Genomic DNA, 16,328 nt, shown 5'->3' on the forward strand with positions numbered 1-16,328 from the left:
GTATTGTGATCCCCATCAGACTCCTCCTGCCACACACTGGGCCTCCCTATCATGGTAAGGCTTAATCATATTAACACAGTACAGTCTGTGCCCCTGCCTCCTGCCTAGCAGTTCTACCATGTAGTTAACATCACTGACCTTCACTATCACTTTGTAGGGTCCCTCCCAAGTTGCCTGGAGCTTATTGTGTCTGATAGGAATGAGCACCATAACCTGCTGTCCCACAGCACAGTCTCAGGCTCAAGCACTCCCCTGCCACACCAGACCTTTTCCTGATGTTGGGCTCCTGCCAGGCTCTCCTGGGCCAAGCCCATGAGCTCCCTAAGCCTTATCCTGAGATTTAGAACATATGCCACAACAAACTCCTTGTAGGATTCACACACACCCTCCCACTCATCACTAGTCAGATGTAAAGCCCCCCTCACCCTATGCCCATACGGCAACTCAAAGGGCAAAAAAACCTGTGGATTCCTGGGGTACCTCTCTGTATGCAAACAGGAAATGGGGTAAATATCTGTCCCACTCTCTCCTAACTTGGTCTGCAAATCCTCGAAGCATGGTCTTTAGTGTAGAATTTACCCTCTCCATACCACTAGTCATGAGGTGATCTAAGTGCTTCACTCCACAGCACTTCCACAGACAAGCCAACAGGTCTGACATGAAGTTGGCACCCCTGTCAATCAGTACTTCTCTTGGGAAACTTACCCTGCTGAAAATATCTAACAGAGAATTTTCCACCCTCTCTGTCTCAATGAAGGACAGAGCACCACCTCAGGGTATCTAGCAGTAATCTACTACCACTAGGATACATTTCTTCCCTGTGGAACTTGGGGTACTCAGAGGCCCCACAATATCCATAGCTACCCTCTGAAACAGCTCTTCAATTCCAGGCAAGGGCATCAAAGGAGCTTTGACCTCGTCTCCTGCCTTGCCTACTTTTTGGCACTGCTTACAGGTCCTGCAGGCCAATAAAAGTTCTGCATAACATGTCTCTTAGTGCACTTTAAGCACATATGCAAAAGGAATGTCATGAGCTATGGATAGAAGTACCAGACCGTAAGCTCTGGGCACTACCAACTGCTATATTACCTCACCCTCTAGCCCTCCCTCAGGAGACCACTCTCTAGACAGCAACCCTTTGATCCAGTATACAGACTCCCCTTTTCCTTGAGAATCAGGTGCCTCCTTAGCTACCTCCATCACGCCTTGTAATGTAGGGTCCAAAAGCTGAGCCTGTCAACTCCACGTTTGTGACTCCTTCCAGCTCCCTTTCAACAAGAAGTCTGGTATCTTCTGCCAGTGGTGCCTAACTGTCAGCCTGGGTACTACCACTCACATCTGCCCTTGCAGTCACCGTGTCCAAGATAACATCATCAATACCCACCAGCAGATGTGGCTCATTTTCAGGATAACTGCTACAGGGTAGCTCCCTCCCTGAAATAGCCATATCACCAACCTCGGCTTCAGGCGTGGGTCTGTCTGGATCTCCCCCAGGCTACCAGACCCACATGCAGGTCTCAAAGCCTGACTACGTGTAACTGCATGCAAACAAAGTACTGCATTATCAAAATTATTCCCTATCAAAACATATGTGGGGATACCTCAAATACACCTACCTGCTGGCTTCCTTTTCCACCCTCCCAGTCAAGGTGAACCCTGGCCAAAGGTATTGGAATGGGGTCCTTCCTAAAGCTCTGACTGGAGTGGACTGCCCAAGCAAGTACTGCTCCTCTTTAACTACTGCAGGTTTCACAATGGTTATGTCAGAGTCTCTCTTCCTCTCTCAGCAGTGGCCTGTCTTCCACCCATTAAGATAGGAGATAAACTCCGGTAAGAGTTTGGTATCTCTGTTGCCTCCAGACAACTTACTACTGGCATGCTGTTACTCCCTCTTGCTAGCTCCCTCACCATATTTTCTTCCATCTTGCTTCTGTGGACATTTGTATGCTACATGGCTCCTCAGGTTACATTGAAAACATCTAACTCCTGATCATGTACCTGAACTACTGGCTTCACCGGTTACTGGTGAACTCTGCTGGGGTGGTCTAGGCTACCCAACGGGGGTTCCCTTAAACCATCTTGTGCAGTGATGCCCTGCTTGCCAAGTAGATCCCCTTTTCTCCCCAGCTCACCAGTTAAACTCCTGGTCTGCCAACTAGATTCTCATGTCCTCAGGCAAAGTGATAAGGACTTGTTCCCACACCAAAATGTCTACCAGCCTTTCAAAAGTGAGGACACCTACCTATGAAAATAAGTGCATAGCTCAGCAATATAATCACATGCACTTTCATCTACCTTGTGTCTATGCTAACAAAACTTTTTCTGTAAGCTTCAGGTGTTAAAACATTCCAGTAAACATTGTTTAACTTTATCATAGTTTGTTGTATCAGACAATTAAGAAACAGCAGTTACAGCTTTAACATAGAGTAAAGGGGTCAGGAACTGCACCCAGAGCCCTTGGTCACAACCTTATACGGTTTACATATCAATTATATGAATTTACATATCAATTATATGAATTATACTATCAAAATGATCACTCTCTGTAAACTGTGGAAGAAATTTACTGACCTTTATTGCTTCTGTGGTTCAGTTATTCCCTTCCCCCATTACCTCTATGATCCTGACGAAGAGTCAGCATCTCCCTCTCATGTTGGTGGTGTTTCTCATTTTCTTCGGCCTCCAAACACCACAGTCTCACTGCTGACTCCAATTCCATATATTTTGCCTGCCGAAGTCTCTCTGCCGATACTAATGCCAAATGTTTGACCTTCAGTTCATCGCTCTAACTCTAGACGGGTTTTTAAGTCCTCTGAAGGAAAGGTGAACTGTCCTGTTTCGAAGGGCTGTAAATCCCCATCACCAGACTGGCTATCCTCCTGGTTGCTGGTCTGTGGTGACCAAGGCTGAAATCATTTCCTGTTTAGTCAGGTTGGCATGCACCAGTCCTTTGGTTTCACACACCTTGGTCAACTGGTTCTTTGTCAGTTTACTATAATCCTCTGCTTACATTCTTTGCCTGCTTTCCCTGATTAAATAAATAAATAAATAAAATCTGTTGTGAAAATGGAACTCTGTTTACCTTCTGGCTGCTGAAAGTAAACACATCTTAAGTGACAACCGCCCACAGGTTACTGAAGTTCAATTAATATCCCGTCGTGTTTACCAATATGTGACCATTCCTACTCTGCACCAGTAATCAAGGAGTCTCAATCCTCACCACTAACACCAGTGAGGGACTTTCACTTGGAACAAAAACAGATACACCCAGTTCCAGATGCAGCTCTCTGCACCATTTCCTTTAAGAGCACACAGGGAATGCACACTCCACTCCTGGGACTGGACATTCTCTCTGTCCATGCCCCCAAACAAGACTCCACACTGACCACTTTGGAGATCTGCAGCCCTGCACTTAGTAGCGCATACACACACACACACACACACACACACACACACACACACACACACACACACACACACACACACACACACCCACCCCTTGGAAAAGCTGGCACAGATCCAGCTGTGCTCCCTCTGCCCAGATTATAAAGGTAGTTATGCTGCCACCAGTCCACTACTCTAAGTGCCTTAATTATGCTGAGTAAAATTAATACTAATACAAATGGCACAGTTTGACCAATGCAGAAAGGCTTTCAGGAACAGCCACATAGTGTCACTAAAATAAGTATAAGTATAAGTACTCCTCTTCTTTCGGCTTTTCCCGGTCAGGGGTCGCCACAGCGGAGCATCTGTCCACTCATGATTGGCAGTGGAGTTTTATAGTGTCGAGTTGCCAGCCCGGCACCCAGCCTTCCACAGAAGGCAGACACATGCACACACAATACACCTAGGGCCAATTAAGAGTGCCCAATCCATCTACTGCATGCCTTTGAGATGTGGGAGGAAACCGGAGCACCCGGAGGAAACCCACGTGACCACAGGGAGGACATGCAGACTCCGCACAGAAGGCACCCCAGCCGAGAATTGAACCGGAGAACCTCTTGCTGTGAGGCGGCAACGCTAACCGCTGCACCACCGTGGCCGCCCTAAAATAAGCATAACTACTCTAAAGAGTTAAAATATTCTCTAAAAAAACAGCCGCAATGAAAGGTATAGAGTCATTCAATAATATAGAAAACATGAGAATACTGAATATCTAGTTATAACAAAAAACATTTCACTCACAAGAAATATAAAAAATAACACAGACAGAGCCACACAGATACAGAAAAACAATACTTAACTAATCTCACTACATTTTCCTGACTGATTATTTTTATTTATTTTACATTTGTTTAAAAGGATGGTCCAACTGGGACAGAACCCATTTTCAGAGGAGGCCCCGGGAGATGAGCTCCAGTCAATACATAACAAAAAAAAAAAAAAGTAACAGAATAGTAATGAGAATAAAAAAGCAATAAAACACAAATATGTGTATTAGCTAAACAGCATTAACAGAAATATTGCATATATAATGTACGCATATACAAAAACATTGGTTAGATACGAAGTTAAGTTAAACAGATTCACCTAAACATGGACAGAATAAACACTTCAGAGCAGGGAAAAAAGAAGGTCAAGAGGGAAATTATTTACAGAGGAACGGTAGTAACTACAAATGATACGTCGATCAGTACAGTTGTGTTGTGAATAAAGTCTAACTACAAATGATACGTCGATCAGTACAGTTGTGTTGTGAGTAAAGTCTAACTACAAATGATACGTCGATCAGTACAGTTGTGTTGTGAGTAAAGTCTAACTACAAATGATACGTCGATCAGTACAGTTGTGTTGTGAGTAAAGTCTAACTACAAATGATACGTCGATCAGTACAGTTGTGTTGTGAGTAAAGTCTAACTACAAATGATACGTCGATCAGTACAGTTGTGTTGTGAGTAAAGTCTAACTACAAATGATACGTCGATCAGTACAGTGGTGTTGTGAGTAAAGTCTAACTACAAATGATACGTCGATCAGTACAGTGGTGTTGTGAGTAAAGTCTAACTACAAATGATACGTCGATCAGTACAGTGGTGTTGTGAGTAAAGTCTAACTACAAATGATACGTCGATCAGTACAGTGGTGTTGTGAATAAAGTCCAACTACAAATGATACGTCGATCAGTACAGTGGTGTTGTGAATAAAGTCTAACTACAAATGATACGTCGATCAGTACAGTTGTGTTGCGAATAAAGTCTAACTACAAATGATACGTCGATCAGTACAGTGGTGTTGCGAATAAAGTCTAACTACAAATGATACGTCGATCAGTACAGTGGTGTTGTGAATAAAGTCTAACTACAAATGATACGTCGATCAGTACAGTGGTGTTGTGAATAAAGTCTAACTACAAATGATACGTCGATCAGTACAGTGGTGTTGTGAGTAAAGTCTAACTACAAATGATACGTCGATCAGTACAGTGGTGTTGTGAGTAAAGTCTAACTACAAATGATACGTCGATCAGTACAGTGGTGTTGTGAGTAAAGTCTAACTACAAATGATAAATCGATCAGTACAGTGGTGTTGTGAATAAAGTCTAACTACAAATGATACGTCGATCAGTACAGTGGTGTTGTGAATAAAGTCTAACTACAAATGATACGTCGATCAGTACAGTGGTGTTGTGAATAAAGTCTAACTACAAATGATACGTCGATCAGTACAGTGGTGTTGTGAATAAAGTCTAACTACAAATGATACGTCGATCAGTACAGTGGTGTTGTGAATAAAGTCTAACTACAAATGATACGTCGATCAGTACAGTGGTGTTGTGAATAAAGTCTAACTACAAATGATACGTCGATCAGTACAGTTGTGCTGTGAATAAAGTCTAATTGCGGTTTTGTTAGGGACTAACCTGGTGCATTACATGTGCAATGCCATGATTATATAGGCGTATTTTGAGAATCGTTTTTGAAATGACTGAGGTTGTTTATGGCTCTTATTATGAGGGAGGGTATTCCAGTTCTTTGCAACAAAGTTAGACTAGAGAGTCACCTGCTGTGTTGGATGATCTAGTAACCTGCAGCAAGTCTTTTTCCAGTTTATTTAGGTCTGACTTTTTGAGGTTAGTGAATATAGGGGAGGCATATAAAAGTGGAGAGAGAAAGTGATTAAAGAATTACTGCTCCCTATTTAAGTTACTTACTACAGCAAGGCAAGACTATGCGTGTTGTGAGAGATCTTTCTGGTCAGGTTCCAAAAAAAAAAGTGCTGCAAGATTTCTGCCACATCTCTCACTTATTCTTTCACTTTTCCCAGTTAGGGGTCGCCACAGCAGATCACCTGTCTGCTCATGACTGGCAGTGGAGTTTTACGGTGTCGAGTTGCCAGCCCAGTACCCAATCTTCAACAGAAGGCACACACACACTCACACCTAGGGCCAAATTTAGAGAGTGCCCAATCCACCTACAGCATATCTTTGGGATGTGGGAGGAAACCAGAGCACCCAGACGAAACCCACACGACCACAGGGAGGACATGCAGACTCCACACAGAAGGCACCCCCAGCCAACGATCGAACTGGAGAACCTCTTGCTGTGAGGCAGTAACACTAACCCCTGCACCACTGTGGCCACCCTCTGTCACATCTCTCACTTCTTCTTTTGGCTTTTCCCAGTTAGGGGTCGCTACAGCGGATCACCTGTCCGCTTACGATTGGCAGTGGAGTTTTACAGTGTCAAGTTGCCAGCCCAGCGCCCAACCTTCCACAGAAGGCACACACTCACACCTAGGGCCAATTTAGAGTGTCCAATCTACCTACAGCACGTCTTTGGGATGTGGGAGGAAACCGGAGCACCCGGAGGAAACCCACACGACCACAGGGAGGACATGCAGACTCTGCACAGAAGGCACCCCAGCCAAAGATCAAACTGGAGAACCTCTTGCTGTGAGGCGGCAACGCTAACCGCTGCTCCACCGCGGCTGTCCATCACCCGATTCTGGTACAATACACATCCAGAGCTTTGCCAAGATCGGCTGCAGCATCTGGAAGCTATAAAACAATTTCAAAAACTTCCACCCTTCCAGGGTAGCAATTAGTTCACCCCTAAGGACAATACAGTAGGATTCCTAATCTTGGTTTTCCCAGACATTTTTGTCTCTGGCTGCAAACAGACCTGTAAGATTGAATCTTTATGGTTTAAACCAACCCATTTAATTTCAACCTATCTTTCAAAGTTAGCTGGACTGAGATGAACCTCTTCCCTTCCAGTATTCTCTGTTAAAACATATACGTCTAATCGATTACAATAATACAATCTGACATACATGTAGATTTCTTTTCTGTGCAGTAGGACCCACTGTTGATGCATTTTTAACACAAGTAACTTTACAAATACATTTTTAACATAAACATCTGTACAACTCGGTGTGATAGTCAAATGACAAAATTCTTTACAAAACTCCATCTAGCTATGTTGGCATATGTTACACGTGCACTACCCTACTCTCCTTGGCACAGATGGCACTACCTCATATCACCATACCTCAACGAGAACAAGTGGGTCATCTAGGTGCCCAAAGGGGGAACCCACTAAAACAAAAAGCACCCTTACTAGATCTCAAATGCAAGAAAAATAAAACTGGTTCCCAGGAAAATAATCAAAATGGAGAAATAAGAGAGAGGACAGTGGCAGTCACCGGTATTGCTATGGTCTTGGCCACTGAGCTTCAAAAATCTATGGGTTATTCAAAATTGGACAGAATCCAATACAAGCAGTCCAAGCTGAAAAAATCCAGAAAGCTCTCCAAAGATATTGGTTAAGATGTTTGCTTCATAGACTGAGGGTACAGGGTTTGATTCTTACCTTTGGGATGGGAAATTTGGCTAGGCTTACAATAGCCCATAAGGACATATAGCTTAGTACTAACGTATGAAAGAGAAATGTAACTGAATGTTGACTGCACATAACTGATAGAAAATAACTCTCTCTCTCTCTCCCATAAGCAGCAACATTTACAGAGTACACAATGGAACAACATTGAGCTATGGCGCATACCACACTCCACAGAAAAGAGCCCCAATGAATTCAAACCAGGCATGATTCGCTGAATAAGTCCCAATAGGTAAGAGATAATTCATTCAAGGACAGTACTCAAACTTGGCAGTAATATGAACACAAGTTATCAGGGGTATAACATGAAGATATTTAGCTGTTTATCAGGTAAGTGGGTTGGGTAGACAACCCCTTTTTCAGTCACAGCCTGAGCCCTTATCATTATAGACAAGGAGAAAACTGCTAAAAAACTGTTATTACCTTTAAAAACAATGCCTTTTTTTAAACAGATAGGTGAACTGGTCATCATGGACCCTTTTCGGCCACGGCCTAGGCCCGAAAGGAGGGGTCCAAACATATGGGACCTAGTGCTCACCAACATGGAAGAGCATTGCACCCCCCATATCACATCCTCATTGGTGAGGCTGAACCACAAAGCAGTCTGACATAAAATAAAATTCAACACTGAAAACTCAACTAAACCTGTAACAGTCAGGAACTATTCTAAAGCAAACTACAGCCCATTAAGCAATAGTTGGTTAACACTTCTCCCAAAGCCTGAGAACACAGCTACGTATGCAGAATTATTTACAGAAACATTGTACAAACATTTAAATGGCTGCACTGAAGCTGCCGTACCTACCAGAATCCTTACCTTAACAGAAGATCAGAAAAAAAGTAAAGGCCAAAATCAGAAAGAGCAACTCTCACAAAGACAAGAGCTCCCTAATTCAACTAAACAAGAAATTAAGAGGTCTAATAAAGTCCAACAAGGCCAACTACCAGGTCAGTCTAACTTTCCAGACTAAAGACAATCAAGGTTTTCTTAGGCTATATCAGGAACCTTACAGGCAGAATAAAGCAGTGTGCAGAACTGGTTGCAAATGGCACAATCTTCAGTTATCAGGGTGACTGTGTATCTATTGGATGATAGATTTAGCTCTAACATTACCCCTCATTCACCCTTCTAGCATATCCCAACTATCAACAGGGAGTAGATCCTGGTGGTGATCTTTAAGGCCAGAAACACTGCTTCACTGGGCCCTGACAATATCCCTGGTTACCTCAAAAAAAAAACTAAAACATGGCCTGTCAGGACCATCTCAGGCATGCCAACTACAGCTTTAAAACAGGTTACGTACCAGGTGAATGAAGGGGCACAGCAGTCATCCAGTGAGCCAGCCAACAAGCCAGTGAGCTATGTAGGGATTTATACCTAGTTCTGAGAGCTTTTCAAAAATACCTGAGTGAGGCATTGTATCGAACACCTTGGCCAGGTCAAGGTAGGTGGTATTTACAGTTTTTCCCTCATCCATATCCTTGGTGACCCTGTTGAAGAAGTCTACCAGGTTGAGTAGGCAAGACTTTCCCTTTACAAACCCACACTGGGATGGGTTCATTATCTGTAGGTTGCTAATGTCCTAGTTGATCATTTCTACGATGATTTGTTCTGTAGCATTGCATATCAGACTTGTCAGACTGATGGGTCTGTAGTTCCCATGGTAAGTTAATGGTCCACTCTTAGGAAGAGGGATGGTTGACAGGCCTCGATGCTTTGCCAGAGATGGCCTGCATTTGTCACCCTTGGGCTTCCAGATACTGCCAAGGCTCTTGCCACCCTTACAGTGCCTTTTTTAGGTGGTGTTCCAAAATTAGGTCAATCATCGAGTACAATGCCCCCATTTGGCATGTACCTCACTAGACACCTGCAACAACTGGAGAGGCCACAAAAGTACCTCACAAAGAAGATCCTAGGCCTTAAACACTTGTCCTATAAGGACAGACTCAAAAACTCTAACTATTCTCGGTCTCATAACGCCTACTTAAGAGGCAATCTCTGCTTGACTTACAAAGCCATGTCTGACCCAGCTCTGTTAGAAATGTTACATCTAAAGAAATCCCAATCTCTTCGCACCACACCATCCAGAGACCTCAACCTCATTACCACAATCAACAGAACAAGCTGGAGGGACAGGTTCATAATCCAGAGACTACCCATGCTATGGAACAGACTTCATATACATGTCAACCAGAGCACCTCACTGGCCCTCCAAGAGAAATCTTGATGAGTGGATGGGAAATAGAAAATTCACTCCAGGGATCACTCCAGTGGCTCTACTTGACAGAGGCACTGGGAACTAAGGTCGGGTGGCAGAATGCCAGGGTAATCCTATGGGCTAGGCTTGTAAAGGCTCCAGGGCCATTAACCTAGTACACACCTATGAACCTATGTAGACAGTAATCTGGCCTTCGACCAATAAATTGCCAAGATAGTAATAAACTCAAAGCCACCCAATTCATAAGCAAGAGTATGGCATCCATGTTCAAGGAAGTTATAGTAGCACTCTACTTATCCCTTATCAGACGTGTCGCGGAGTAAAATGTCCCCTCATCAGACGTGTCGCGGAGTAAAATGTCCCCTCATCAGACCTGTCACGGAGTAAAATGTCCCCTCATCAGACCTGTCGCGGAGTAAAATGTCCCCTCTGGCATGTACCTAACCAAGCACTTGCAATAGTAGGAACACCCTCAAAGGCTACTCACTAGGAGAATCCAGGGTATGAATACACAGACTGCCTTAAGACCTATCTCTGTACTCAGTCTCCTAACAGAACTGTGTCTAGCATATAAAGCATCCACAGATCCAGCTCTGATTATATACCAAACAGCACCAGAAACACTAGATCCAAGGACCTAAACTTTGACACCAACTTAAACAGAACACGCTGGAGAGACAGGTGTGTCTCTCAAAAGATTCCCATGCTGTGAAATAAGCCTCCCATTTACGTGAAGCAGAGTTCATCCCTGACCATATTCAAAATAAACCCAGAGCGTTGGCTGGACTGCAAACTCACCCCCGCAGTCTGGCTCCCATGTCACAGACAGAAGTCTACAGTAAGTAAATTAATCCCCAACTAACACAAAAAGCCCTTCGCTACCTCTTTACTAACACACCTGATCATATAGGTGTCCAAGGAACTCTGGGGAAAAACCAGGTTGGATTGTATGGCTAGGCTCATAAAGGCCGGTGGTAATCGTTACCTAGTATAACCCTATGGGCCAAACACAAATGTAAATATGATATATATGGACAGTACGGAGTAGCCAATCAACCAACATGCTTCTGAGGGACTGAATGAGTTAACCAGAGAAAGCACAGAAGAAACACAAGGGAAACCATGTAGACTCAAAATGACAAGAAATCATGATCACACTCCAAACCCTGTGGATGTGAGACATAAATATTAACCACTGAGCTGACCCAAAATAAAAGGCCAGTTTATTTATATATATGGATAATAATGAACAATGTTGAACTGCATAAATACTCTTTTTATTAAATGAACATTTAGAATGAGGACTCAGAATATGCATTTATGGGCAGCAACATTTAGTATATACTAAACACAGTAAAATACAGATTCTTGATAACTGAAATTTAACAGTGGTGGCTTACAGCAGTACATCAAAGTGCTACTTTCAAATTAAATTAGTGATTAGCTCATTTTATTTCTTTAAGGAATTTATGAACAGGTTTATAGAGATGATAGAGGTCACTTGTAAGTCTTTTTGAAGGACAGTTTACAAGAAAATTTACACCTGCTGCTACTTTTTCAAAATAAGTTTACAAGAAAATTTACACCTGCTGCTACTTTTTCAAAATAAGTTTACAAGAAAATTTACACCTGCTGCTACTTTTTCAAAATAACCACAAACAATACAAATCCCTGCATGAGAAAAAAGTAAATGCACACAACTTGTCCCTGTTCTTTATTTATTATTGCACTATTACTGACACAAAGGTTAAACACTCTGATCATATTCTACTTCACTACATTTATTAGTATGACACACCAGATATCATGTTTTCTTAAAACAACTGATGTGTTGTGCCAGAAAGCAAAACCAGAGCGTTAACCCTAGATTTGTAGGGCAAGCTTGTAAAACACAGTACAGACGACACCTAATTTGTATAATTAAGAATTATGACTTTTATCCTTTTGCATAGACTGAACACACATTGTCAGGCAAATCTGTAATTTAAAAGTGCTTACAAAGGAAGTGGCATACCCCCCCCCCCCCCACACACACACACACATTAAAAAAGAGATACTAATTACAGGAGTGCTACCTGACTTACAAATACCCCCCCCCCCATTAAAAAGAGATACTAATTACAGGAGTGCTACCTGACTTACAAATCTTATTTAATGAAAAAAATCATAATACTCCAGTCACCCTCCACACTCACCCAACTGCCACTCTTTGAGGTAGCTGACCTCAAAGCCCCCAAATTACTCTGGGGTTATAACAAAAATATTGCCTTTAACATTTTAACATGTTATACTAGTGGTAGTACTGTTGGCCAACAGGGTGCTGGCGGAAATTGGGCTACTGTTGGCTGAAGGAGAAGAAGAGGGGGAAGGCATGCCTGAAGGCAGGAAGAGAGGAGGAAGGTTAGGAGTGTAGTAGTGAGGGTAAGAACTTTGAATGCTGACAGTATGACTGGGATAGGGAGAGAGCTAGCCGATATGATGGAGAGAAGGAAGGTTGAAATATTGTGCGTGGAAGAGACCAGATGGAAGGGGAGTAAGGCCAGGTGTATAGAAGGTGGGTTCAAATCTTTCTATCATGGTGTGAATGGCAGGAGAAATGAGGTAGGGGTTATCCTGAAGGAACAGTATGCCAAGAGTGTTTTGGAGGTGAAAAAGAATGTCAGGCAGAGTAATGTTTAGGAAGCTGGTCATTGATGGTGTGATGATGAATGTTGTTAGTGCATAAGCTCCGCAAGTTGGATGATAAATAAAAATTTTGGAGTGAGTTGGATGAAGTGGTGGTGAGTGTACCCAAGGGTGAGAGACTGATGACTGGAGCGGATTTCAATGGGCATGTTGGTGAAGGGAACAGAGGGGATGAGAAGTGATGGGTAGGTATGGTGTTAAGGAGAGGAATGCAGAAGGTCAGATGATAGTGGATTTTATGGAAAGGACAGACATGGCTGTGGTGAATATGTACTTTAAGAAGAGGGAAGAGTATAGGGTGACATACAAGAGTGGAGGAAGATGCACACAGGTGGATTACATCTTATGTAGAAGGGCCAGTCTGAAGAAGGAGATTGGAGACTGTAAAGTGGTGGCAGGGGAAAGTGTAGTTAGTCAGCATAGAATGGTGGTCTGTAGGATGACGTTGGTGATCAAGAAGAGGAGAAGGAGTGTGAGGGCAGTGCCAAGGATCAAATGGTGGAAACTGAAAAAGGGTGATTGTTAGGTGGAGTTCAGGGAAGAGTTATGACAGGCATTCGGGGGAGCAGTGAAGAGTTACCAAATAGCTGGGTAACTATAGCAGAGCTGGTAAGGGAGACAGCTAGAAAGGTGCTTGGTGTGACATCTGGACAGAGGAAGGAGGTCAAGGAGACCTGATGGTGGAATGAGGAAGTACAGGAGAATATACAGAAAAAGAGACTGGCGAAGAAGACGTGGGACTGTCAAAGAGATGAAGAAATTAGACAGGAGTGTAAAGAGACGAGGTGCATGGCAAAGAGAGAGGTGTCAAAGGCTAAGGATAAGGCATATGGAGAGCTGTATGAAAGGTTGAACACTAAAGAGGGAGAAAAGGACCTGTACCGACTGGCTAGACAGAGGGACCGAGCTGGGAAAGATGTGAAGCAGGTAAGGGTGATAAAGGATAGAGAGGGAAACGTACTCACAAGCAAGGACAGTGTGTTGAACAAATGGAAAGAGGACTTGGGAGGGGCTGATAAATGAAGAGAATGAGAAGAGAAGGCTGGATGATGTGGGGATAGTGAAACAGATTAGCAAGCAGGAAGTAAGGATAGCTATGAAGAGAATGAAGAATGGAAAGGCTGTTGGCCCAGATGACATACCAGTGGAAGCATGGAGGTGCTTAGGAGAAAGGGTAGTGGAGTTTTTAACCAGATTGTTTATTGAAAAATTGGAAAGTCAGAGGATGCCTGTGGAGTGGAGAAGAAGTGTTTTGGTACCAATCTTTAGGAATAAGGGTGTTATGTAGAGCTGCAGTAACTACAGAAGGATAAAATTGTTCAGTCACAGCTTGAAGTTATGGGAAAGAGTAGTGGAAGCTAGGTTAAGAAGGAAGGTGATGATTAGTGATAAACAGTATGGCTTCATGCCGGGAAAGAGCACTACAGATGCAATGTTTGCTCTGAGTGTGTGTTGATGGAGAAATAAAGAGAAGATCAGAAGGAGTTGCATTGTGTCTTTGTGGACTTAGAGAAAGCATATGACAGGGTGCCTAGAGAGGAGTTGTGGTATTGTATGAGGAAGTCGGGAGTGGCAGAGAAGTATGCAAGAGTAGTACAGGATATATAAGAGGGTAGTGTGACAGTGGTGAGGTCTGCTGTGGGAGTCACAGATGCATTTAAGGTGGAATTACATCAAGGATCAGCTCTGAGCCCTTTCTTATTTGCAATGGTGATGGACAGGTTGATAGACGAGATCAGACAAGAGGCCCTGTGCACTACGATGTTTACAGATAACATTGTGATCTGTAGTGAGAGTAGGGACCAAGATGAGGAGACCCTGGAGAGGTGGAGATATGTTCTAGAGAGGAGAGGAATGAAGTTCAGCAGGACTAAGACAGAATATGTGTGTGTGAATGAGAGGGAGGCTAGAGGAATGGTGAAGTGCAGGGAGTAGAAATGGTGAAGGTGGATGAGTTTAAATACTTGGGATCAACAGTTCAGAGTAATGGTGAGTGTGGAAGAGAGGTGAAGGAGAGAGTACAGGCAGGGTGGAATGGGTGGAGAAGTGTCAGGAGTGATTTGTGACAGATGGCTACCATTAAGAGTGAAAGGGAAGGTCTACAAGAGGTTAGTGAGACCAGCTATGTTATACGGATTGGAAATGGTGGCATTGACAAAAAGGCAAGAGTTAGAGCTGGACGTGGCAGAGTTAAAGATGTTAAAATTTGGACGTGGCAGAGTTAAAGATGTTAAAATTTGCACTGGGTATGACGAGGATGGACAGGATTAGGAATCAGTATATTAGACAGTCAGCTCAGGTTGGATGGTTTGGAGACAAAGCCAGAAAGGCGAGATTGCGTTGGTCTGGACATGTGCTGAGGAGGGATGCTGGGTATATTGGGAAAAGGATGCTAAAGATGGAGCTGCCAGGTAAGAGGAAAAGAGGAGGTCCTAAGATAAGGTTTATAGATGTGGTGAGAGAGGACATGCCGGTGGTTGGTGTGACAGAGCAAGATGCAGAGGACAGGAAGAAATGGAAACAGATGATCCGCTGTGGCGGCCCCTAACAGGAATAGCCAAAAGAAAAGAAGATGCTAGTGGTAGTTCTTCTGTGCCTTGTGCACTATGGTGGGTCGTACACCTGCTTAAGAATTTTACTGCAAACGTAACTTGAATTCTCAACTATAGAGGAAAGCCAGTTACACTCAGTCATATCCCTTATGCGTCCTTCATTTTGCCCTATACTTTTGCCATATCTTTCATAACATAAGACCCTGTATTCAGTGAATTGCAATAATTTTTAAAAAATGTCCCAAACGCTGGGCTTTTTCCCCCTCATAATTTTGGCTTCTACTCCGATTCTTAAGCAAAGAAGCTGGATTTTATGATTACACCTGCACCATGTAGTTGCTACACCTCTGCTGGGTAGCACCTAGTACAATGTGTTAGCATCAGTGTAAACCTGCACATACTGTATTTGGCTTCTTCTTCTGCTGCTCCCGCCTCTTTTCTTCGCGAAGTCGTTCTGCTAGCTGCTGGGCTCGTGGAGAAGGAGGGGACTGCTCTTCCTCCAAACCGGTACCGGCAGCAGGATCACTGCGCTCCTTTCCACGCCGCTCTCTACGAGGCCGGGTGTCTACACGATCACCGCTGGCCTCTTCCCCCTGTAACCCTGCACCAACTTTAATACTGCGCCCGTGCAAGCTCCGCAAACCGGGACTGTTGCAATAAAAGCGAAAAATACTCCGCAGCATGGGCGCCGCCATGCTGGAAACCTTTCAACTTTCACCTCAGTGTATAAATGATGTAAAAAAAAAAAAAGCGGAAGCGAGAAATCACGAAAACTGACTGACAGTTCTCAGTCTTTTATCAGTAGAATATGGAAGTTACTTCTCAACTTTCCAGATTTTTGCCTGATATGTTTGGTGTGTTCCTGATAAAATTTGTGGTTTTCTGGCAAATTATTGAAGACTGAAGTAACTAAATAATGACAGACATCTGAGTTTCAGACTTTTTGTCCGTCAGATAATATATAATAATTTAAAACCTGTTATTTTGCAACTTTCTAAGTTTACATGATAGATATTTAAAATCTGTCCGTGCTT

General features: G+C 43.3%; 1 protein-coding gene across 1 annotated transcript in view; it reads right to left on the reverse strand.

Moving 5' to 3' along the window:
• LOC122814030 (mitochondrial RNA pseudouridine synthase Rpusd4-like) overlaps positions 1-16,036 on the reverse strand; it is a 114,504-nt gene extending 98,468 nt beyond the window's left edge. The window contains exon 1 of the mRNA XM_044086617.1: positions 15,696-16,036. Within this exon, the coding sequence (XP_043942552.1) occupies positions 15,696-15,989 (294 nt within the window). The 5' untranslated portion in view covers positions 15,990-16,036. The remainder of the gene's footprint in view (positions 1-15,695) is intronic.
• Positions 16,037-16,328: the final 292 nt, after the last annotated feature.

This window comes from Protopterus annectens, chromosome 10.part0 (assembly GCF_019279795.1).
Source record: "Protopterus annectens isolate FY-2018-M chromosome 10.part0, PAN1.0, whole genome shotgun sequence".
NCBI lineage: Eukaryota > Metazoa > Chordata > Ceratodontiformes > Protopteridae > Protopterus > Protopterus annectens.